The sequence below is a fragment of the Mesoplodon densirostris genome, chromosome 3 (assembly GCF_025265405.1).
Source record: "Mesoplodon densirostris isolate mMesDen1 chromosome 3, mMesDen1 primary haplotype, whole genome shotgun sequence".
NCBI lineage: Eukaryota > Metazoa > Chordata > Mammalia > Artiodactyla > Ziphiidae > Mesoplodon > Mesoplodon densirostris.
The window spans coordinates 8,898,419-8,924,144 of NC_082663.1; the positions used below are offsets into that span (position 1 = coordinate 8,898,419).

The following is a 25,726-nucleotide window of genomic DNA, read 5'->3' on the forward strand; positions in this document are numbered from 1 at the left end:
ACCTCTCCACTGCACCTCAACCCCCTCGCACCCTCCACCAAGTAGCTCCCCTTAAAAAGCAGAGCAAGTCGAGCCCCTCTGGGTCCTGAGGCCTGGGCTCTTCCCTCGCGCCTCTCATCTCCTCTACAGCCAGCCTGGTTCCCCGCGCCCTCACCTCCTCTCCACTCCCCACCCACCGCTGCCCGGCCTCTGGCCCAGCCCGGGAAAAACGACAGCCCGCACCCCTTCCCGGGGCCTCTGCAGGCCCAGCGACCACGGAAGATGAGGGGCGGCTCCCCGAGGCTGCCGGGATCTCCTTGCTCCCCGGCTTCCAGATGAGAAATTTCCCCGATTTCCCTCCTGGAGCCCCAGCCCTGACAAGAAACGGCCCCCAGTCAGCCATGCACGTTGGGCTGAAAGCTCACCCTCCACCCAGGACCCAAGCTGGCCCCCTCCCCGCAGCCCCACCTGGTGAGAGCCTCCTGCAGGGCCGGCCCGGTGGGGAACAAGGTAGCCCTTCAGCATCTGCAGAGCCTGCGGGCCAGCGGGAAGGACGGCTACCTGCTCTAGTGAGCACTTGGTCAGGTAGAGAGATCCTCTGGGCCGGGACTGAGGACGACCGCTGGGCTGTCACGTGGGGGATGACAGGGTTAACTGAGCATCAGCAGGATGCAGCCACAGCACGTGAAGTGGCCTGACCAGTGCAGACACGCACACCCCGTGCGGTTCCCACCCGCCACCCGTGGTTACGGAGGGCTTGACTTGTGAGGGCTACTGAGGAGCTGGGGCTTCGATTTGATGTGATTTTAATTAATTTAAATGTAAAAACTGAAACTTTACCCTTGACACCACCCTTCTGGTTGAACACAGGAGAGATTTGTGATGCCACCCCAGCCCCAGGGACCCGAAAACGTCACTGTGTGAAACACCACTGCCTAGCAGAGAGCTGGATGGCAACTCTCATCCATCGTTTTTTATTAGCTTTTAGAAAAAGCCACAAATTCAAAAACTCAAAAATTAAGTCTTTAGCTTGATATGATTAGGTCAGTCATTAAAACCCTATTTTAATCTCAAAATTTCTCAGTGCAATATATGAACATGACAAATTCATCTGTATTAAGACAGAGATAAAAGTCCAATTAAGGTGGGCTTTACCTGAGTTTACATTTCAGGCTCTTCACGGTTTTGCCAAATTATTCGTTTTAGAGGATGTGCTCAATTCAAGGCCAGAAGGCCATACCCGAGCTGTGAGCTGGTCCCTGGATAGCTCTAGGTTTTTACTAATAGTTAGGACATTACTCTACCATGCAAATTCTTCAGGTCCTGAACTGTTGTTAAAATTTTTATTTATGCGCATGTTAAAGGTTAAAGTATTTCATACATTAACTTTTCATACTGAATTTTTGTTTCAGATGAATTTCAGGATTCCTTGATTCATCTTCTGTAAAGTGAAAATGAAATCAAATGATCTAAGCATTTCAAAGCAAATTTCTGGATGCGAGCTATTTTGAGAAAGTTTGCCCTTGGCCTTGGCTACACGTACTTGTTCAGCCACTCGAGCAAGCTCCTTCTCGCCTCATCAATATAGGGCTTGTCTTCAGGCGAACAATCTTCTCTCTTGCGATGCACGAACCCGTGCGTCTGCCCAGAAAACGTTTTAATTTGATATTCCACTTTGCAGTTTTCTTTCAACTTCTGAGTCAGCAAAGAGACCTGGTTGGCAAAAGATTTCATGATGATAGGACTTTAACCCTCTAGCAATATTTTCCATTCTCCATATCTTCCCTGAATGCTCATCAAAGAGCTTTAACATCTGTGCTTTAAATTAAGTTCCATAGCTATCATGAATTCTTCACTTTTAATTTTACAACCGGCACAGTCCTCACCTCTGGCAAAGGAGAGAATTCAGAGCAATATAAAAACAATACATCAGGGGACTTCCCTGGTGGTACAGTGGTTAAAACTCCGTGCTCCCAATGCAGGGGGCCCAGGTTCAATCCCTGGTCAGGGAACTAGATCTCACATGCGTGCTGCAGCTAAGGAGCCCACGTGCCTCAACTAAGACCCGGCGGAACCAAATAAATAAAAATCAATACTTTTTAAAAAGATACATCATCAATTATTTGAAATTGTATTAATATATTTATATATTATTCAATATATACTTCAATCTATTTGCATATACCATATTCAATGTATTCAATATGTAATTCAATAGATTCAAATGTAAGTTGTTTAAAACATCAATAAAATGTATCAGTTATGAATAACAACAGTAATTTCTAAACAACTGCTTTTGAACCACAGTTTCCGTCTGCTTTTTCCTTATCAACATACTGCATTTAACATAGCTGTGTCTTCACTACTATATATAAAATAGATAACCAACAAGGACCTACTGTATAGCACAGGGAACTATACTCCATATTTTGTAATAACCTATAAAGGAAAAGAATCTGAAAAAGAATATATACATATACATATATATGTATATATATATTTTTTTTTATGTATAACCGAATCACTGCGCCGTACACCTGAAACTAACACGACATGATAAATCAACTATACTTCAGGGCTTCCATGGTGGCGCAGTGGTTGAGAGTCCGCCTGCCGATGCAGGGGACACGGGTTCGTGCCCCGATCCCGGAAGATCCCACATGCCGCGGAGCGGCTGGGCCCGCGAGCCATGGCCGCGGAGCCTGTGTGTCCGGAGCCTGTGCTCCGCAACGGGAGAGGCCGCAGCAGTGAGAGGCCCGCGTACAGCAAAAAAAAAAAAAAAAAAAAAAACTATACTTCAATAAAAAAATTTTTTAATTAAAAAAAAACAAACAGAGCTGTGTCTTTAAGGACAGAGATCTTATGATGATAACTCATGGGTTCCACGTAGAGGGGGCACGGGCAGGGAAGTAACCAGCCATCCAGCCATGGCAGGAGCCCTTAGGGGGTTACAGTCCCCCTCAAAGTCCCCGATAAAACACACCTTTAAAACTTTAATGTTGAAACATATTTGGAGCAACAAATGAATCCTTCGGGATGTTTTCCCCAAAATGTCAAGTCGTGCTATTAAACACAGAGACGAGAAGAGTAAAGATGCCAACTTACCTGCTCAAGTGGAATCACAGCATCGTTTTCAGCAAAAATGAACAACGTGGGGCTCTTTAATTTGTACACGTCTTCAGAGTCTTTGATGATGCCTGGAGAATGGGGGCGGGACAGGGACACAGGGTGTGACTCCCGTACATGTGCCACAGAAAACGACGTGAGTTAGATTTTTCAAAGGAAAACATGTTCTTTGGGGGTTTTGTGTCTCATCTTTTTAGCAATTCCACAAAAGTGGCCTGTTCTATAAAACTGGGCTCAAAGAGAAGGTTACTGAGTCTGAGCTCCCTTCTCTCTACCTCACTCACCAGGAATCGGGCCATTAAATGATGGCTGTAGACCTGGCCGGCTGCTTGGCAGATAAAGATACGGAGCAGCCTGAAAAATGCTCCCTCTTGGGACGTGCCCTCATTTACCAAGAGGTGATAACTTTCTAATCTGGACCATCTGACCACCCCTGTTCTAGAAGTTTCTCACGGTTTACTCAAGCCCCAAGGTTCTGACGTCAGTGATGGGGTATTTGTGCTCAGAGGAGACCACGTGTGTGAAGTCCCTGGGCACGGCAGCGGGTCCCAGCAGGTCATTCATAATAATTAGTTTTCATCCTTCTAAAGTGCCTTCAGAATTTTAGAGATCATTTAGTCAAAAGCATGTTGGACTTTGGGGATTCAGACAACTTTGAGTGTGCCCACTCCTACAGGAAAATAAGTAGAAATTTCAAACTCCACTGTCATTCTGAGATGGGAGGACTTCTAAAGAAAAGATTATTCTGGGCTTCCCTGGTGGCGCAGTGGTTGGGAGTCCGCCTGCCAATGCAGGGGACACGGGTTCGCTCCCCGGTCCGGGAGGATCCCACATGCTGCGGAGCAGCTAAGCCCGTGCGCCACAACTACTGAGCCTGCGCTCTAGAGCCCACAAGCCACAACTACTGAGCCCGCATGCCACAACTACTGAGCCCACGCACCACAGCTACTGAAGCCAGTGCGCCTAGAGCCCGTGCTGCACAGCAAGAGAAGCCACCACAATGAGAAGCCCGCGCACCGTAAGGAAGAGTAGCCCCCGCTCGCCGCAACTAGAGAAAGCCCGCGCTCAGCAACGAAGATGCAACGCAGCCAAAAATAAATAAATTAAATTTATAAATAAATGTATCTATTTAAAAAAAGAAAAGATTATTCTGGCACTTGTCAAAGACGGTAAGGAAGATTTTATTAGAGGAGACCACGGCAACGAGGGTTTGCAGTGAGGGACGGACACCAGACTCAACCCCAAGTGCGAGGACAAGTGGGCTTTACCACCACGGAGCAGGATGGCAGCCGGTGGATGGAAAATGACTAAGGAATCATCGGGGTACGGGGATTCTGGCCAGACAATACTTGACAAAGCCTTTGCTGAAGGCAGGCCAGGGTGACAAGGCATCGAGGGGGGGCGGGGGGGACATGGGGAATTTGATCACATATCAAGGGTGGGGAGTTCTCGCTAAACAGACCCAGTGGGCCAAGGAGCGAGCCCAAGGTCGGGACCTACTCAGAAAGAGGACTCACAGTGGAGCCTGACTCAAGGGTGGTCATAGAGAATCCCAGTCAGTACGGAGAAGAAAAAAAAATGTTTTCCATTTCCTGTTGGCAGTATAGCAAAGCCAAGTAACCCGGAGAGCCTCCCCTTAGCTGTAACTCCTCTCTAGAATGCAGGAAGCCACGGGCAAGAGGGCCACGCTTTCCGTCCTATTCTGTGAAGGCCACGTTAGGTGGCTTCACAGCGCTTTGAGGCCCCTGGGCTCCAAGTCCCGCCCGGCTCCGCAGTCGCGCACTGCGCAGAGGCAGCCACGAGGGGGCGCCGGCGAGCAGTCCACTCCGGAGCGCCTTGTGCTAATTCACACAAAGACGCCGCGAGGGCTGCCAGCCCCATTGTGCACAGCGGCAACTGGCAGCTTGCTTCTGCTTTTGAGCAAGTAAACAGGTAAAGGGTTTTTTTAAAGGGTTTTTTTAATGCTAAAAGTAAGTGAAAATACCGCAGTGAGGAACCATTAAGCCAAATAAGAATCATTAGTATAACTGTTGGATATACTATCATGAAAGAAAGCCAAGGTCGGATGTTTCCATAGCCTCACTTAGTAACCATTTCTATACACAGATATATTGTTCTTATGTCATTGGTGTGATACATTTGGTTTTTTGTGGATGAGATATTTATGTTGCTATTTTAGAGTGGGTTTTCCCTTTCCCTGTTTGCATATATATACACATATATATAGTGTGTGTGTGTGTGCGTGCAGGACTGCATGCAAGCGTGAGTAGTTGAAAATTAGTCATATCTTGGAAAAATCTTTTCACAGCTGTCGCTCATAAAAATATTGCTTGATATTAACCATTATCACAGAAAGAAAGTTATCCCCTTCATCCTAGGTGAAGAAATTGAGACCTCGGATTAGGGGATTTTCCCAAAGGCACACTGTCAGGACCCGGGTTCCCCCTGGTTAGATATTACATACTTCCGCCTCTACCTTCAGATTTTTAAAACCAATTCCTTAAGATAGGCCATCTCTGCTCCACTGGGGTTTGTGTTACACCAGGACCCTCAGTTTGGGAAGAGGCTCGTGGCCTTTGTCACTCAACCCCTCCTCCCGTTTTCATTGTATAAAAATGCACAAGGCAGGTTTACCGTAGATGGACACCCCTGCCCTGAATTCTGGGTATTTCATCATCATGTGATGCACAGCAACTCCACCCCAGCAGAATCCCACGACGCCAAAAATGCACAAGGCAGGTTTACCGTAGATGGACACCCCTGCCCTGAATTCTGGGTATTTCATCATCATGTGATGGACAGCAACTCCACCCCAGCAGAATCCCACGACGCCAAAAATGCACAAGGCAGGTTTACCGTAGATGGACACCCCTGCCCTGAATTCTGGGTATTTCATCATCATGTGATGGACAGCAACTCCACCCCAGCAGAATCCCACGACGGCAATTTTCTTGGCATGACAACGTTGTTTCAGATACTTCAAGACTGCGTCAACTTCTCTAGAAGGAAAGAAAAGTTATTCAAGGGGAATTCCCTGGTGGTCCAGTGGTTAGGACTCTGCACTTTCACTGCCGGAGCCCGGGTTCAGTCCCTGGTGGGGGAACTAAGATGCAGCAAGCTTCTGGCACAGCCAAAAAAAAAAAACCAAACGAGGTATTTTGTGGCCCCTTGAAGGTACACTGGGCAGCAAGCACGAGTGGTAACAGGGCTTTCTCAGCAGCTGTTCCCTGAGGTTCTGAGATTCCTACTTTCAGAGCTCCGTCCTCACCACCTCCTGCCCGGGTGACGAGTAACAAGTGACATCTCTCCCCGGCAAGTCTCCCTGCCAAGCCCAGCCTCTTCCAACCACCTGACAGGGTGGCACAAATCAGACCATCTTGAGCAACAGCCTTCCACAGCCTCAGGAGAGATCAAAGCCCAAGGCCACAGCGCGGCTCTAGGGCTTGATCCCAAGATCCGGCCCCAGGGAGCTCCTTCATCTCCTCTCTCTCAACAGGGCCCAGCCTCAACCAGGAGGCAGCTCCCCAGCTCTGTCTGACTCGGCACATTCCATCCCCCTGCCCGACACCGCATCGCCTGTTTCCTCCCGTGCCCAAAGGGCACAGCAGTATTTGGAAAGCCACGAGGAAGAGGCAAGCCCGAGGGGACGGGGAACAGTGGCTCTGGCCTTGCAAATGGTTCATTTGCAAATTGGTTGTCTGGAACTCATACAGCTTCTGCAACTAGAAGCACGATGCCAAAATGGAGGTAGTGCTGCAAGGCCAGCCCGGAAAGTTCTGCTGGATCTGATAAGGAAGAAACGCTGTCTGTTTGCAATTAAGGAGAAAAAAAAAAAAAAGGAGAAAGCAATTCTATTGCACGTTCTTTTTCTTTTAATCGTAAGATATCTTTGAACACACTTAAACATATGTATCATACCATTCTCTGTGTAAGTAGTTATTTTCATAATGTTAGAAGAGCTGTAATTAAGTAATTCTGTAAAGTAAAATGGAATAAGGAATAGTTTTTGTTATTTTGGTTTTTCAGTTTTTCTCGAATGCTTTGATCTTAAGAATAACTGCCTTGACTGGAGGGGACAAGAAGGAAGCGGGAATTTCTATAAACGTTCTTTAACTGACTCAAGTGAACCTATCTTGGCTTTTGTTGCCAAGTATATTCCCCACTTTCCTGGGAACACCAGAACTTAGCTTTGGATGAACCTCCCTTCCCCATGCTCAGTCCATATACTTTGGGGGGCTCAGTTCCAGGAGGGGAGTATGTGGCTCTGGCCTGGCCAATCACAGCATAGCAATCTCTAGCCACAACGATTGGTTCAAGGATGGACTTGTGACCCAGTCATAACCATCAAGACAAAATGAGGATTTTGCTGGGTTGCTGGGAAAGGAGCCAATGGGAGGCTGGAGCTGCTGCAGCCATCTTGCCACCCAGAGGCAAATGCTGCCTGACAGTGCAGCCAGCATCAGACAAGGGTGCTGCGGGATGTTGGGAGGTCGAATCCTGGGGATACCTTCTGAGCTATAGACCAACCTCTGCTTGAAGCCAGATATTACCTCTTTTCGGTACTAAGCCAAAAAATTCCATGACTGCTTAAGCAGTAAGCATTCAAGATGGGTTTTCTTTCAAACAAAAGATACTTGACTAGACACAAGGACTTCAGTCTAACTTCCAAGTTAGTGTCTCCATTTTATGTCTCATGTTGATTTAAAATGCGTGGTTCTCCTTATCCCCTGTGGAGAGGTACCTCTGGGCTGCTCTAATGCCCGCCAGAAAGGATCACCCTGATTTGCACTCACAAATAGAAGGCAGCCCCACAAGGCTCTTCCTCAAAATGTCCTAACTATTCCCCTCCACGCAAAGCTGAATTTCATATTCACATCACAGGCTCTCTGGGTCTCTTGTGTTTCTACTTGTATTTTACTCGTAACTTCTTGCTTCATTTTGTTTTTCCTGGGCTTGCAGTCTGAGTCCCTGGGAGGGAGGCCTGGAAATGGATAAAGGTGCGGGAAGTTGGGTCCCCAGTGATCTCAGAGTCCACCCTGGGGAAGGCAAGGGAGGAAGCCGGGCAGAGAGAGAAGCTGGGCTGTGGTGTGGTCTCCACAAAAGCCTCAACTGGGGAACTTGGAGCTGGGGCGGCGCCCGACCGGGGTGAAGGAGCCAGGCCTCCACACCCCTGCGGTGAGACTCCCCAGGGTGGGACTTAAGACAAGGTGCTTCGCACCTCCCGCCGCTGGCAAGACCCCAAGGTTCCCCCTTGCTGACAGCCCCGCAAGCTGAGAGCCCCCAGGGCAGCCTGCAGCATCTCCCTGGTCTGACGGACTGTGCAGATAGCCGAGGGGGACGCTGGCCTGAGCCGCAGAGCACCGCTGCTCGGCATAGGCCCGCAGAGAGAGGGTGGCCGGAGCGCAGGAAAGTCTGGCCCCGTGGAGTATGCGGAAGGAGGTGAGGCCCCTGCGGGCCGTGGACACAGGTCTGCCCGGGGTCCACCGGCTCAGGAGCTGGACGGGTCAGCAGCCCTGGCGTCAGCTCTGGAGCAGCAGAGAGTTCCGGGGACCAAGTGGCCACAGGCAGAGGGCCGTGTTAGCAGCTGCCCCAACCTGGGCTTGGGGGACAGCTTATCAAACACGAGGCTCCCGGGCGTGACAGGAGGACGTCCGACGATGGGAGAGGCCAGCGATCGGGAGGATGCCTGGTCACGGTGAGTCGGGGGCTAGGGCTGGGGGACCCCTTTGCCCTGGGCTCAGGTTTTCCTGTGCAGGAGGAGCTTGGCACTAGAGAACATCCCTGCCTCTTTCCCCGCTCCATCCTTATTCCTCCAGACCAAGAAGAGGGGATCTGAGTGGCAGCTGAGCCCTCCGGTCCTTGCTTCTGGACTGGCTGGAGCCAATTTAATAAAAGGCTGCAATCCTGGGGGATCGGCCCCCCTTTCCTTCCCACAGTTCCTGGAGCCTGGCAAGACCGCAGTCCTGGTCTGGTGGGTCTGGTCTAAAGACCCAGTTTCCCCGAGGCAGGGGGTGGGAGGGTGGCATTTTTTGGGGGACGGGATGGCACTTGGGGCCTCAGTTTCCAATCAGCGGAGTGCAAGTGGGGCTGACGTGTTCTCTAGTCTCTCTTCTCTGCCTGTTGTTTCAACTGATTCTGCAACCAGAGGGGAAGGAGGGAGTGTTGATCTATGGACCCATATAGCCCAACTGTCAAGGAAAATGGGACCCCCAGGTACGTCAAGGAAGCTCTCTCAGCATTGGTGCCACGAAGCATTTCCCAGAGAGGAAAGCAAGTGAACTTACTGGCCAGCAGGGTACTTGTTGGTTTCTAACCAACCCTCCGCTGCAAAGACTGTGCTAAACGAAATCGGTTTCCTTTACGCCTCAGGAAGGACTCTGCGAGCCGTGGCCTCTGAGGTCGTACACGGCGGGAGGGAGGGCAGGTGGGTGGGTGACCCAGGAAGCCGAGCCCTTCTCTCCCTCCTGTCTCTTGCTCCCGGGGCCCTGGGGCGCCACCAAGACAGCCACGCTGGCTGGTAACATACTTGGGACTTACTTATCGATCCTTCTGGCATCTCTTGTCTTCAACCACTCCGGGAAGGTGGACCAGTCCCCTGAGGGGTGCCACGGCTCCTGTCCCACAAAGAAGTCTGGAACAATGGTTCTGTAAAATAGGGACATTCATACTTCTTAGTTTCAGAGCTGCTGGGACTCCATATTTGCTTCTGTTCATTAAGAACTTGTCACGTTGGCGGTTCTGGACCACAGGAGAAGAAAGGTAGTGGTCACGAGGGCCAGCTGTGATCGCAGCAAAGAGGCCAACTGGCTCCAGGCCAGGGCATCTCGGATTTCACAACCAAAGGTGCAGGGCCTCTGGCAGCCAGCCGAGAGCCCAGCCCGTCTGAAATGCCGAGGCCTCGGCCGTGCACACTCTCCGCTAGCTGTGACGCCCAGGACAAGGGTTCCCGGGCGGCGAGAGCCTGGGCGGGCAGACACAGGCTCCCCTCCTGCCCCTGAGGAGTCGCACCTCTCAGCTGGCCTTTCGCATTAGCCTCAGGCCAGAGAGCACACCTGGTGAGCGGCCCAGTCACCATGACCAAGCAATTTCCCAACCTCCGCCCAGGATGCCAGCAGGGCACAATGTCCTGCCCGGAGGGTTTGGTCTCATGCAGGCTCTAAAAGGGGCTGCGGAGCAGACAAGCCAGCTTGCGGGGTCCATGTCAACCTTCCTTCGGGGTGGGGCAACGCGGCCCCCGCCAGAGAGCCGGTTCCGGAAGTAAAGGTCACGGCCATGGATGCAGGAACACAGCCTCTCTGCAGGGGTGGGAAGAACACTGAAATCTGGGTCAGAAGAATCTAAGTTCAGGTCCCAGTACTGCCCCGTTCTGCCCTGAAACCTTAACAAGTCACTTAATCACTTTTAGTCTCTTTTTCTTGATGATCTAACAGAGCCGTGCACCCTCAGAGGATTATTCTGAAGGCAAAATACTTAGATAAGGGTGAGAGGCTTTGTAAGTCACAGGCATCTTTTACTCACTTTTATGTTCTGTCTCCAGCTAATGGACCCACCCAAGACAACAGACGCCACCGTCCCATCCAGTCTCCTCGCTGCAGCGGGTGACCTGGGGCAACTGAGACCTCTGCCTTCATGTCCGGGTTTCCTAACCATCAAAATGGGAACAGTGACAGCCCCGCCTTGTCCGGGTTGTTGGAAGGATGAAGGGTAACTACCCCGGGGAAAGCCCTAGTGCCGGGTTTGGCGGAGCCAGAAAGCAATCAGGGCTGGCTATTGTTTTTATGACTGGTATTGCCCCTGGAAAGTTAAGTTGCCTCATGTACGAGAAGAAACGTGAGGGCATGAAAAAGGGAAAACTAAATGGACGTCCTCTTTCCAGTCAACAGGAAATTGCATCACACGGCAGTGGGTGTGCTTCCTTTAAATGGGTCTCTCTTTGTAGGAAAACGAGATAGGCGCACGCTTTGGTTTTCAGCTCCTCTTTTTAAGAAAACAAAGGGAGTTGGGGTGCACCACACTCAGGGCTTGCTGAGTGTTACGCTGAGTGAAGCTGGACTGCCAGGGATGGTCCCTCCTCTCTCTCCTCCGTGCTTTACTGAAGCTGCTACCAACAAAACAGCGGTGCGGGGCAAGCAGGTGACGGCAGTCACCAAAGGTGGCCATGGTCACACAACGTGACGAAGAGACAGCCTTTGGGAGCCGAGGTCTCACTCTGCCAGCTCTGGAAGCCAGTCTAATTCAGACCAGGATAACTACGTGTGCCCTGTGTGTGAAAGCTGACCCCAGGCAGAGATGCTTCAGGGGCCAAGTAATGGATCCATTTCAGAGCTGGCGAGTTCTGCCCCCGGTGTCCTGTACCAGTGTCTGCACAGGGCCTCGCATCGGGAAATAACTCTCTCAGTGCCCAACAAGTCTATAGGGCTAGCCATCCTAGGAGGACCTGAAGCCCAGACATTGGGTTGGGAGCAGTTGGCTTCCACTGGACACTGACTGTCATATGTGACAGTCTCCATTTACCTGCACCCCAGTGAGATAAGAAAATAGATAATGTACATCAGAATATACTCAGGGTTTTTTGGTTTCATTTCCTTTGAAGGGAACAAAATACAGAAATGTACATGAATTTAAGCAAAAAAAAGAAGAAGAATTTTATACGTACGTGTATCCATTTCCTGCAATCATGTCCGCCATATACCTGGTATTGGGTAATTGCCAGCCGAATATATCTTGAATGACAATCACAGCTTTGCCAGCGTCAACGGGGGATTTGGTGAGATAAGCCTTGATGTGCTCAACTTGAACTTCATGCCCCAACCCTCCGTACTCTATCCTATGGCCAATGTCACATGGACAAGGATGAGCTTCGTTAGCCATTGGAGATATTTAAGTCAGGCTACAGAGAGAGACGCATGCATTACACTCTGAGTGGGGCACATTCAAAGATTATAAACAATGAGAAAACTAAAATCAAGAGTACAGGAAAAAATTAATTTTAACTATACTTACAGTGTATTCATGTAAGAAATCAATGATAACTTCTGGTTCTGGGTAATAAGATTAAGCTAATAAGAATCCATTCCCAGGCTTCCCTGGTGGCGCAGTGGTTGAGAGTCCACCTGCTGATGCAGGGGACACGGGTTCACGCCCCGGTCCGGGAGGATCCCACATGCCGCGGAGCGGCTGGGCCCGTGAGCCATGGCCGCTGAGCCTGCGCATCCGGAGCCTGTGCTCCGCAACGGGAGAGGCCACAACAGTGAGAAGCCCGCGTACCGCCAAAAAAAAAAAAAAAAGAAGAAAAAGAATCCATTCCCATTACAAACAGTAGAAATACCAGAGTGAATGCAACCAACAAATAAAAGTTAAAATGGTGGAGCTCAGAGGGAAAAGGAAGCAACCCCCATCCCCGGGTGAGAGAGGAAACTGGAGGTCAGGGTCAGGATGGCAGGAGAGGATGTAAAGGAGCCAGGATGCTGGGGACAGGGCCAGACCCAGAGACAGGCCCTCACCTAACCAGTGCTTAGGATTCTGTGTCCAGTGAGGCCTTGAGACCCCTTGCGACAGGGATTTATAACTGAGACTTTCCCACACAAGGTCTGAGCCCTCCAAGGTTCATATTTAGTGGAGAAAATTAAAAACAAACAACAAAAGAAAAAAGAAAAACTCTGCCAACCAAGCCTAGGAATATGGTAAGGAAGCCCAGGAAAGGAAAAAAGAAACCATAAAAAAATAAAATATAAAATAAAACTGGAAAATAAATGAATGTAAAGTCTTCAGCAACAACAACACAAAAACCAATCCCCCAAATCTGCACCATCCTTTTGAAGTAGGAATACCTAGGCTGAGAAACTGACGGAACAGTGGACCCTAGGCAGTGAAATCCCTGGGCACCTGGCAGAAACAAATGCAAGACTTTCACAATCCAGGCCGAAAAATGCTTCCCACTGAAGAGACGCTTACTACAAATAGCTTCACAGGAGGAAGTGCTCCAAATAAACACTCATCAGGAAGACTGATGTGGGAATGGGGGTAGAAATGAGGAAGAGACCCAAACACACTTGACCAAACAAACAGCAGGAAAGGAGAAGAAAAAGAACAGTAAACCTATCGACCATAAAGCAAAAAACAATGTGGGCTGAAATAAATCCAAACAAATGTAAATATATTAAATTCACTGTTTGAGACAGATTCTCTAATTAAATTTTTGTTTTTAATTCAAAGAGGTTTCCTTGGAAAGGAAAAACTAGGAAGCCTGAACCCAAAGATAGAGATCTCTTCACTAGCAATTAGAGAATATACAGTCTTTTCAAGCAGATGTGAACAGCTACCAAACTGCCCACATATTAACCCACAAGTCAACAAAAATTTTATATAAAATATGTTATATTAGCACAATGAAGAAATGACAATAAACATTCAAAAGGTTTAGAACCGAATTACAATGAAAACACTCTGTAGCAAAAAGTTGAAACAATACACTGGTACTTAGAGAAATATTGATACCCTAGATTGCAGTCAGAGAGAAAACCACTTTCCCCTACCCTCCTAGGTTCAGCAACTGAGGGCCTGTGAATTTAACCGACAAAAGTCAGATTAACAGGAGAAAAAGCATACACGTTATTCATATTTTTAATTTTTAGCACACAGGTGTTTTGCAGAAAAGAAGTGAAAACCCAAGAAGCAGTTAGACACATGGTTTATACAGCATTTTAAGAAAGGGTGATAAATGTGGAGGCATGACTGGGAAATATATGGGGAATCTGGTGATAAGAGTTGCTCCCCTCATGGGGGAGAGGGAATTTATGCCCTAATTTTAGGCAGAAAGGGGGAGGGAGAAAAACTCTTTTTGCATCTGCTCTTTCCTAATTGCCTTCAGCTCAAAATAATCAATACGCCAAAGTGCCATATTTGAGGATGGCATCCTTTGATCCTCTTCAATTGCATGTATTAGACAAAAGGGAAGAATGGAAATAAGTTAAGCATTCAATTCAAGAAGTGAGGGGAAAAATTAGAATAAACCCAAAAGGAGAAAATAATGAGATGAACATAAACAACGGAGAAACAGAAAGTGATTAAAATCTGATTTTCGAAGTTATAAAATAGGTATATCTCCAGCAAACCCGATCAATAAAAAGGAAAGAATGATAAAGACACATAACAACAACAGCATAACAATATGTGGAATGAAAAAGGTGACGTAAGTACAGATTTTTCCCTTTAAAAAAATCACAAAAAATTAGTATAAACAACTTTACGCTAATAAATTTAGAAACAGAAAAAACTGACAAATATGCAGAATGAAAGAGAGGAAGAAATTCCTAACTTCAAAAATCAATATAAAAGAAAAAAAAAAAGGTGATGAGACAGCTCGAGATTAAAAGAGATTAAAGAGAAATGAAATCAAATACGCCATGTGAATCTTGACTACATCCTGGTTCCAAGTTAAGAACCGCTGTAAGAGACACTTGGGGAACAAGTGAGGAAGTGAATATGGATGATAGTGGCTATTACGAATTAATATTAATTTTCTACGGTGTGGTAATAGAAGTTACGTAGGAGAATGTTCTTATTTTTAAAATATGTGTGCTCAAGTAGGGGATGAAGTCTCAACATCTGCAATTTACCCTCAAATCATTATAAAACACACGTGCACAGACATACAGACAGAAACATAAAGCAATTATGGCAAATTGCAAACAACTGTTGAATCTAGGTGGTCACAAGTGTTCACTTTCTTCCGGTTTTTGAGGAACAACAAGGAACAGTGTAGTTGGAACAGAAATATCAGGGAGAGGGCGTGGTGGGGAACACTGCTTTTCCCAGAATCCTCCAGCAGCTTCAATCTCACACTGAAAAAGCCAAATTCTTGCCACGAGAATGGTAATGGTGAAAAGAGCGAGAAAGGTCAGGGTCTAGATAGATTTTTCAGGTGCAGCCAATTGGTTCTGCTGACAGATGTCATGCATAGGATATTTAACAAAAAGGAGTCAGTGGTGACTAGGTCTTTTGCTTGAGCAACTGGAAAAGGATGGAATGTCTAAATGAAAGGGGAGAGTGCCGAAGAGCAGGTTTGAGGAGACCAGGACTTCAGGCTGTGGCATCAGCAGTTTGAAATGTCTATGAGACGTTCACATTCATGGCCAGCAGCCAGCGCCCAGCTGGATAACAAGACACCAGTTCAGGGCAGGGGTCCAAGCTGAGGATACGCATTTGAGAGTGAGCAGCACACACAGTCGAACCTCGTTATTTGCAGATTCTGTGTTCATGAATTTTCCTCCTTGCTACATTTATTCATAACTCCAAAATCAATTCTTGCCGGGCATTTGCATCATTCACAAACCTGTGTAGAGCCACAAAAAATCTGAGTCACTGAGATGCACGTTCCCAGTCAAGGTCGAACAAGGCTGTGCTCTGTCTTCCTGTTTCAGCTCTCACGCTGTAAACAAGTGTCCTTCTCATGGTTTATTTAGTGCCACACGTTTGGTAATTTTGTGCTATTTGTTGGTGATTTCATGGGCAGTGCTAAAGTGCCATCTAGAGATCGAAGTGCAAGAAGGCTGTGATGTGCCTTACAGAGAAAATACGTGTTAGACGAGCTTTGTTCAGGCGTGAGTCACACTGATGCTGGCCATGAGTCAATGTTAATGAATCAACAATATGTAGTAAATATACATTGTGTTTCTTCATACAGAAACACAAACAAAACAAGGTTAAGTATTGATGAGTTGATGGAGACGTGACCAGAGGCTCGCAGGAACCGACTACATTTCCCTGTGCTCCGCTAGCAGCTAGTTCAGCATTCACAGCAACTTTACCGAACATAACTTCTGTGAATAATGAGAATCAGCTGAACACAGTATTTAGAACCTTGAGAGTGAATCACATCATTCAGGGAATAACAATAAAGAAGAATGCAGAAGATGGAGCCCTGGGGTCCTTCAGTACTTAAGACTTCTTTTGGGGAGGCAAAAAGGGACTAGTGACTGTGTCTGAGAAGGATGGGCCAGTGAGAGAGGAGGAAACCCCAGGTGTGGTGTCCAGGAGCCAAGCCAAAGAAGGACTTCAAGAACGGAAGAGTGTAGGGGCTTCCCTGGTGGCGCAGTGGTTGAGAGTCCGCCTGCCGATGCAGGGGACACGGGTTCGTGCCCCGGTCCGGGAAGATCCCACATGCCGTGGAGCGGCTGGGCCCGTGAGCCATGGCCACTGAGCCTGCGCGTCCGGAGCCTGTGCTCCACAACGGGAGAGGCCCCAACAGTGAGAGGCCCGCGTACCGGAAAAAAAAAAAAAAAAAAAAAAAAAGAACGGGAGAGTGTAAGCATAATGGAATCACTTTGCTGTACACCTGAAACTAACACAACATTGTAAATCCACTATACTTTAAAAAAAAAAAAAAAGAAAAAGCGTGTATGCACCAAAAATAATTAATTAATTTTTATAAAAAAGAAAGAAAGAAAGGGAGAGTGTAGACCATGCAACATTCTGCAGGAAGACCCAAGGGTGCAGACAGGGTTGCCCACCAGGCTCTGCACGGTGGAAGTCAGGCTGAGGGCATCCAGAACAGGTTTGCAGGAGCGGGGAGGGCGGGACTGCCGGGGGCTGATACAGAAGAGAGATGGGGAGACAGGAAAAACAGAAAGCTCTCTCTAGACTGTCACCAGTCCTAAAAAAGAGAGTGAGCAAAAGATGGAGGGAAGATGTGGAAACAAGTCTTTTTTTTTCTTTTTCTTCATGGAAGAAATGTCAGCATATTGGCTTGTGGATGAGAATGTACCATGGGGAGGCAACCAATGGTCTCTGGAGAGAGGGGTGAGGCCAGCACAGCAGAGGAGGCACTGGGCAGGTCCTCCCACAGCCCTGGGAGAGAAGGCAGAGGGTGAGGACATAGACACAGGTGTGTGGGTGATGCCAGGAGGGAGGTTGTGGATGCTCCCACCTGCATCTGTTTGCTCAGAGAACTAAGAAGCAGAGTCAACAGATCAGGGTAGAAGAAGGAGGAGGTTGGAGGGGAGAATAGAAGTGGAAAATGAGGGCCCAGGACATAGGCAGGGTCAGCGAGGCCGTGTCCTCCAGCCAGGTCCAGCTGCAGGGTGCAGGCAGGGAGGGGTCGGCAGAACAGATGGGGCTCTGCCGGGTCATGACAGGGGCAGGAGGGCTCTGTGGCTCCTTGGGAGGTAGGATGGACACCAAGCAACCCAGGTGAGAAAACAAATCCCTGTGAGTCACTGCCTACCACACACAGCGATCCTGTCAGCCTCCTTTAAAGGCACGAATCCCATTAGGGGGCCCCCACCCTCATGACCCCATCTAAACCTAATTGCCTCCCAAAGGCCCCGCCTCCCAATATCATCTTCCAAATGTAAATTTGGGGGACACAATTCAGTCCATAGCAGTAGCCAACTGTAAAAAACACATAAGAAAATTGGGGAAAATTGAACTGACTGGATATTTGATAATATTGAGAATCATTTTAATGGGGGGGGCAGGGAAGGAGGAATAGTGTTATAACAGTGATTTGTTTTTTTAACGAGTCCTTATCTTTTATAGCTACGTGCTGATGTATGTACTGGGACTTTCCCAGTAGTCTGTGGACATTGCGGGAGAGAGTCTAAGTACTGACAGTGCTGGAATTGGGTGGTTCGGGAGCATCCATTGTACTAGTCTCTCAACTTTCTTTTTCTTTTTCTTTAATTTATTTATTTTATTTATTTATTTTTGGCTATGTTGGGTTTTCACTGCTGCACGCAGGCTTTCTCCAGTTGCAGCAAGTGGGGGCTACTCTTCGTTGCGGTGCATGGCTTCTTACTGTGGTGGCTTCTCTTGCTGTGGAGCATCGGCTCTTGGAGCACAGGCTTCAGTAGTTGCAGCACGCAGGCTCAGTAGTTGTGGCTCGCGGGCTCAAGAGCGCAGGCTCAGTAGTTGTGGCACATGGGCTTAGCTGCTCCGCCACATGTGGGATCTTCCCGGACCAGGGATTGAAGCCGTGTCCCCTGAGTTGGCAGGTGGATTCTCAACCACTGTGCCACCGGCGAAGCCCCTCTCGACTTCCATACATGCTTGAGATTTCCCACAACAAAAAGCTTTCAAACTTTTATTAAATTTTAAACACTGTAAGATAAAAGTCTCTGTAAAAAAGTGAGAAAACAAGATACAGACTAAAAGAAGAAATTATTTTCAAAGCAGAGGCTGTAGTATCCAGATAAAATATATGAAGAATTCTTAGAAATTAACAAACAAAAGACAGCCCCAATAGAAAATGCTCCAAAGATATGAGGCAATTCACAAAAGGTTATTACACCTGAATGGCCCGTAAACATGTGAAAATATACACAACCTCACTGGTATTTAAGGAAATTATAACAAGAACAACAAGATACCATTTTACCTCTTGCAGATTGGCAATAAGTCTATTTACACCAAGAGATGGTGCCCAAGTAGGGAAACGGAAGGGAGTGTAAACTGATACATACTCTGGGAAGCAGTTCAGCAAAGGCAATGATGAACACACCCTGCAACTCAGAAATCCCCCCAGTGGTGTATTCCCTAGAGAATGTCACACTCGCGTGTGTGTGTGTGTGTGTGTGTGTGTACACACAGACACATGCAGTGGGTATGCAAGGCTGTTCTTGCCACCAAAATGTGGCAACAATTGCAAGCAATATAACGACCATCAGGAGAATGAGATACGTCGCCATTTATTCACTGTCGTGGGTTGAACTGTGTCCCCCAAAAAAGATACTGTTCAAGTCCTAACCCACAGAACCTGTGAACGTGACCTTATTTGGAAATAGGGACATTGCAGAGGAATCAGGTTAAAGACAAGGTCATCCTGATGAAGGTAGGTGCTGATCTAATTAATGGCTGGTGTCCTTAGAAGAAGAGAGAGAAATTTGGATACAGACACAGACACACATGGAGAGACAGCCATGGAAGACACAGGCAGAGTCTGGAGGGGACGCAGCCACAAGCCAAGGAACACCAAGAACGGCCAGCAACCACCAGAAGCCAGGCGAGAGACAAGGAAGATCTCTCCTCTACAGGTTTCAGGAAGAGCACGGCCCCGCCAACATCTTCATTTCAGATTTCTGGCCTCCAGACAGTGAGAGAATAAATTTCTGCTGTCTTAAGTCACCCAGCTTGCGGTCATTTGTTACAGCTAATACACTCCTAAAAAGAAGATTACAGGGCTCCCCTGGTGGCGCAGTGGTTGAGAGTCCGCCTGCCGATGCAGGGGACACGGGTTCGTGCCCCGGTCCGGGAAGATCCCACATGCCGCGGAGCGGCTGGGCCCGTGAGCCATGGCCACTGAGCCTGCGCGTCCGGAGCCTGTGCTCCGCAACGGAAGAGGCCACAACAGTGAGAGGCCCACGTACGGCAAAAAAAAAAAAAAAAAAAAAGAACATTACATAGCGGTTCAATGAGCAAATTCCATATATATTTATCAATACAGTAAATCTCAAAAACATAATGCTATATAAAGAGACAATAAAAGAAATGAGATTGAGTTATTTGTAGTGAGGTGGATGGACCTAGAGTCTGTCATACAGAGTGAAGTAAGTCAGAAAGAGAAAAACAAATACCATAAGCTAACACATATATATGGAATCTAAAAAAAAAACAAACAAGAGTGGTTCTGAAGAACCTAGGGGCAGGACAGGAATAAAGACGCAGATGTAGAGAATGGACTTGAGGACGGGGGAGGGGGAAGGGTAAGCTGTGACAAAGTGAGAGAGTGGCGTGGACATATATACAGTACCAAATGTAAAACAGATAGCTAGTGGGAAGCAGCCACATAGCACAGGGAGATCAGCTCGGTGCTTTGTGACCATCTAGAGGGGTGGGATAGGGAGGGTGGGAGGGAGACACAAGAGGGAGGAGGTATGGGGATATATGTATATGTATAGCTGATTCACTTTGTTATACATCAGAAACTAACGCAACAATGTAAAGCAATTATACTCCAATAAAGATGTTTAAAAAAAAAGAGAGACAATTTTTTTTGATGCTAAGTAAATACTAAAACCCCCGAATAATACATATTTTTAAATTAATTAATTATTTTATATTATTTATTTTTGGCTGCGTTGGGTCTGTGTTGCTGCATGCCAGCTTTCTCTAGTTGTGGCGAGCAGGGGTTGCTTTTCGTTGCAGTGCACGGGCTTCTCATTGTGGTGGCTTCTCTTGTTGCAGAGCACGGGCTCTAGGCGTGCGGGCTTCAGTAGTTGTGGCACGCAGGCTCAGCAGTTGTGGCTCACGGACTCTAGAGCGCAGGCTCAGTGGTTGTGGCGCACGGGCTTAGTTGCTCCGTGGCATGTGGGATCTTCCTGGACCAGGGCTTGAACCCCTGTCCCCTGCATTGGCAGGCAGATTCTTAACCACTGCGCCACCAGGGAAGCTCAGGACAAAATGTTAATATCTTTTTTTTAATAAATCTGCGTCATGTGACTATAGGTGGCTATTACATTATATCCTGTACTTTCCAGAATGTTCTAAATGCTCATAACTAGAAATAACTGAATTTTAAGGAAAGAGAAATTAAGAGCTAGTCATTTGATCAAAGAAAAATTTGATGGTATTTTTCATAGTTTTGTTTCCATAAACTACATTATAGAACTATTATAAGAGAAGTCAGAACAATCCAGTATCAACAGCAGTAAACTTTATGTCCCACTGCACATTACTTGCTGAGAACCTATTCCTCAGGCTGATTTCTTGCCTGGGCTGTCCTATGGGGATGCGAGACTACAGAAAATAAGCAGCCTTGAATCCGAATCTTTTTACTTACCTTCAATTGCTATCCATTTTGCAAAAGGAATGTTTACAGCCAATACAGCCACTCTCTGAACTGATCCTGAAAGGCTTTTCTCCCACAGAAAGGGGTGCTGGCTGGGGAGGCCTGGATGTGCCACACATGAAGGCTGGACTCCTGCCAGACACTTCACGGGGCACAGCAGCCAAGCCCAGCCAGTGTGTCCCGGGCCAAGGCCACAGTGGGCAAGGCAGACAGTCTCTCTGTGGGCAAGAGCCTTGGGAAACATACCCTTGACACTCTACTGATTGTACTATACGTAAACTTTCTGTATATATATTTCAAGATTTGGGCTCTTTTCCCTCCCAAATGACCCATTCGTTAAACCACAATTTTCGGAAAAAAAGTAAAACTATGACTCCTATACAATTACCAAAATGAATTCACATTAAGGATTGTATTTTACTCATATGATAGGAGGAAATAAGGCAGATGTTACCACTGGTTCTAAGGAAAAAAGAAAAGAGCTCTAATCTATATGGAGTAGAGGGATGTTGAGATGAATTGTAAATGGAGACAAAACCAATGTTTCCACAGTAGGGGAGGAAGCCAATTAATTCTCCACCAGACCGGACAGAATTTACAAACCTATCAGTTACCCCCAACTTTCACAGAGCTGCAAAACAGCTCAAATACAATGAACAGGGCTAGAATCAGACAGCCCGGAAGGGTGGGCTATAGTCGATGGGTACTTTTCCATTGAAACACAGAGTTTCTTCTATGACATTATAAGGTCACGGTGAGGGATAAGGTTTCCTTCTGTAAGGGGATGGGACTGTGGGTCTGACATGTATGGTGGGGTCCTCAAAATATGTACCAAGAAGCACTTTTCTGTATCACGTCAGGTGGACTTGGCAACACACTCCAGCCACCCTGAGATCAGATCTGTGGTTTCCACCAGTGACGCCTCCAGAAGTCAGGGTTCTCTCTATGACACAGAGGATGGCCAGGACATGCTCCAGCAGAGGAGACCCTGATGGGTACATTCTTTGTCAATGCCACCCAGGATGCAGCCCTAAAGTACCTGATTCCCCCATAACACCCATGCAAGATCCCACATAACTGTGAATGACTGCGAGACCCGTTCCCTACAGACTGACTTTTCTGGTCCCTTGACAAAGATTCTCTCCTTGACCGAACTCTAGTCAGGATCCTCTGAACTCTCTTCTCAACTAGGCCCTGACTTTGGGGCTTTGTCCAGTTTTAGTAAGAATCCTGCTAAGTCGGTTCAGCAGAATCCTCCAGCCTCCTATCTGATTCGCTTCCTCATCCTCCATCATCCCCCAGGTGATGTCCGATCACCCTGGCTTGTCTTCTGCAAGAATCCGGTTAGGTCAGCTTAGCTGGAATCCCTTTATTTCCATCCACTGACCCCCTCCTCTGCCCCCCTACTCTGCCCCTTGGCTAGAAACTCCCACTTTTTCTTATATTCAGAGTTGAGCCCAGTGTCTCTCTCCTACTGGAGTGGTCCCTGCCCCTATCACGAGGGTCCTGAATAGGGTCTGCCTTACCATTTTTTTTTTTTTTTTTTTTTTTGCTGTACGCGGGCCTCTCACTGTTGTGGCCTCTCCTGTTGCGGAGCACAGGCTCCAGATGCGCAGGCTCAGCGGCCATGGCTCACGGGCCCAGCTGCTCCGCGGCATGTGGGATCTTCCCGGACCGGGGCACGAACCCGTGTCCCCTGCATCGGCAGGCAGACTCTCAACCACTGCGCCATCAGGGAAGCCCTGCCTTACCGTTCTTTAACAAGTGTCACGAATGAATAATATTTTCTTTGACACCCTCCAGTCCTCCTTCACACAGCAAATGCCTCCACAAAATTGTAAGTCAAGACCTATGGGGATCACTGGTGCATGTTTGATCTGCAAATTCCAAGGGGCTGCTGTGCCCTCCCCCCTTTCCTAAGATGTACCATCCAGAGGCATTCTTTTACTCCAAACAAATTTGTGTTTCTTGACTTCTTTTTCTGAACCAGTTATAAGACCTGCCTGGTTCCCTCTTTAATGAATAAAATAGAATCTTTAACACACGCTCGTTTTTCTATCTGTATTAGTCATGATTTTGCCTTTTGCTGAAAATTATCTTTTAACTGTGTAATTGAACATTCCCCTTTTCTCACTGGAGGGCAGAAAGCTAGAAAGGGGTGGTAAAGTATGGTTGAGCTAGTGTGGTTTCCTGCTTTCATACCCCCAAGGATTTAAATAACTCAGAAGTCACACTTCCCAAAGCAATGAAGATCTCCAAAAGAAATAGGGAAGCAGATTTTGATAACTGAAGGGGATTGGTGTTGATGGGAATGCAACAAGCAAAGAAGTCTAGGAATAAAATGCTGGCAGCCTCAGAGCTTTAGAAATGGAAACACCTGAAAGGGCATCGAAAACAACACTAAGAAATAATAATACAGGACCTTGAAGGTGGCTGCAGGGGAAGGCTGGGGGTTTCCTTTACTGGGTAAACACTGTAACTTGCATGTCAATTGATCTTCCATCTTGAAGCAGGGAAGGCAGGGCGCTCCTTACCCTTAGATGGTTCTGTGAACATCAACTCCTCCAATTTTTTTTTTTTTTTTTTTTTGCGGTACGCGGGCCTCTCACTGTTGTGGCCTCTCCCGTTGTGGAGCACAGGCTCCGGACGCGCAGGCTCAGCGGCCATTGCTCACGGGCCCAGCCGCTCCGCGGCATGTGGGATCTTCCCGGACAGGGGCACGAACCCGTGTCCCCTGCATTGGCAGGCGGACTCTCAACCACTGCACCACCAGGGAAGCCCCTTCCAATTATTTTTATTTTTCAGTAATCATGATTGTGTTTTCCAAAGGGTACACGGTCTTGACAGCATTCATTAGAAAACTAGATGGGATGAAGCTAGATTGGCCTGTGAACTGCCAATCATGTGGCTGCCTCTGGCCTTTTCTTGGACTGTTGTGAGGCCTGGATGGCGTTCCCGCAGATACCCACAGGGCTCACTTCTGACCACCTTACTTTAAATGGGCTTTGAAAACAACAGGTGGCATTTCCATCAGCAAGGAGCCCTAAATCGCAGTGCCCAGCGTCAGCAAGGCCTGGGAGAGGCCACTGCTTCACCTCCTGACCCACATGGCCGTGTGGGAACGGTACAGTCTCTCCTGGCAACACGGACCCAGCATCCTGGACGCTACACACCTAGACCAGACCCGCCTCTCTTAACAGCCATCCTTAATAAAGGCTGCAAAATGTGGAGAATGAGCTGGACGCAGATACGCTCATTTTTCTCCCATACTTTTATATCAGTAGTAAGAATTATACGACCAAAATGTTCAACTGTAGGAAAACGGTTACAAAGAGTATTTAATGGCACGGAGGAAAGGATCATGACATAGTGTTAAATGGAAAAAAAGGAATACATGTTTATATACAGTATGATTTCAACTGTCTATTCAAAATGTATGGCTAAACAATACAGGGAAATATGCCAAAGTAGGATGGCGGGGTTGCTTTTCTGCAGTGACAATGTACTGCTTTGATAAAAACAGGTGTTGAAAGTGGACTTTAATAGGTTCATGACCTGTGCACATGGCAAAGACCTTTGCCTCAAGCAAACGCATGCGCAAGTTAGAGCAGAGCGGACCTGCAGCGCGTTCCCGGGCTCGCGAAGCGCACGTACCTCGTCCAACTGCCTGAAGGTCGCTGTCCTTACGCGCGGAGGAGGCCGGACCGGAGCGGGCAACGCCGCAGCCCCGCGGGACACAGGGGAGACGGTCAGGGGCAAGCCGAGGGGGAGGCGCCTCCTTCGGCGACGGAAGTGGACGCGGTGGCGGAGGGCAGTGGGATCCCGGTGGACCAGTGGCTGTCCTGGATTCCCGACCTCCCGGGAAGGCTGGAGCCGGAGGGAGGGGCAGGGAGGGGAGGTCGGGAGGAAGAGGGAAGGAGGGGAGGAGGGAGAGGGAGGGAGGGGAGGGAGAGAGGGAGGGGGAGGGGAGGCGGAGGGAGACGAGGAGTGGGGGAGGGAGACCGGGAGGAGGAAGACAGGCCGCCTATGAAATTTACATGTGCGCCTGGCTCCTGAGACCTGTGACTTCTTTACTGTAAATCAAAATTAGGCTATTTTAAACAGTAGATGGCTACATATTCATACTTGACCTCCCTCCCTCCGCCGCCACTGCATATTTTGTCTGGTCACCTAAGATTGTGATAACCAATTCAATTGGCTACAGAGGAAGGTTAAGAAAGAAAACCGGAAGAAATGTTGATTAGGAAAATAAGTGACAGAGGGAAAAGTAGCAGCAGCTTCTTGACGCCACAAGAATTTCACCAAAAATCTCATGACCCCTGAGATAGAGCCTCACTAGTTAAAACGCTTCCAGTTGGAAAAGGTGTGAATTCTGATTGAGGGTGACTTTTTCTTAAGGGATCTTTTCTGCAGAGGGATGGCAAATCAGTAATATAAAAAACCTCGAGAGGTAAAGTTTGTGAGACTTAATCTGATTGTTCAAGGGCAATTTTCAGAAAAAGGTAAAATCATGATGCTCACACAGATATAAAAATGACCTGTGTTGAAAACTTTACAGTACTCATTAATTAATGAGAAAACCAGGCAGGTGTTAAAACTAGTTCAAAAGAAAGTTTTTGGAAAGTTCACACAGGGCTTCCCTGGTGGCGCAGTGGTTGAGAGTCCGCCTGCTGATGCACGGGACACGGGTTCGTGCCCCGGACCGGGAGGATCCCACATGCCGCGGAGCGGCTGGGCCCATGAGCCATGGTCGCTGAGCCTGCGCGTCCGGAGCCTGTGCTCCGCAACGGGAGAGACCACAACAGTGAGAGGCCCGCGTACCGCACACACACAAAA

General features: G+C 47.9%; 1 protein-coding gene across 1 annotated transcript; it reads right to left on the reverse strand.

Moving 5' to 3' along the window:
• Positions 1-1,069: 1,069 nt before the first annotated feature.
• Positions 1,070-24,789, reverse strand: CMBL (carboxymethylenebutenolidase homolog). The gene is made up of 6 exons (XM_060091584.1): positions 24,545-24,789; positions 11,762-11,995; positions 9,643-9,750; positions 5,962-6,104; positions 3,085-3,176; positions 1,070-1,692 (listed from the first exon to the last, which is right to left on the reverse strand). The coding sequence occupies exons 2-6, from the start codon at positions 11,974-11,976 to the stop codon at positions 1,513-1,515; spliced, it is 738 nt and encodes a 245-aa protein (XP_059947567.1). The 5' UTR covers positions 11,977-11,995; positions 24,545-24,789; the 3' UTR covers positions 1,070-1,512.
• Positions 24,790-25,726: the final 937 nt, after the last annotated feature.

Coding starts and splice junctions, on each gene's coding strand:
- CMBL (XM_060091584.1), bottom strand. CDS start 11,976: ATGGCTAACGAAGCTCATCCTTGTCCATGTGACATTGGCCATAGGATA. Junction 9,751..11,761: donor ATTGCAGGAAATGGATACAC/GTACGTATAAAA, acceptor CCTATTTTACAG/AACCATTGTTCCAGACTTCT. Junction 6,105..9,642: donor GATGCCAGAAGGATCGATAA/GTAAGTCCCAAG, acceptor CTTTCCTTCTAG/AGAAGTTGACGCAGTCTTGA.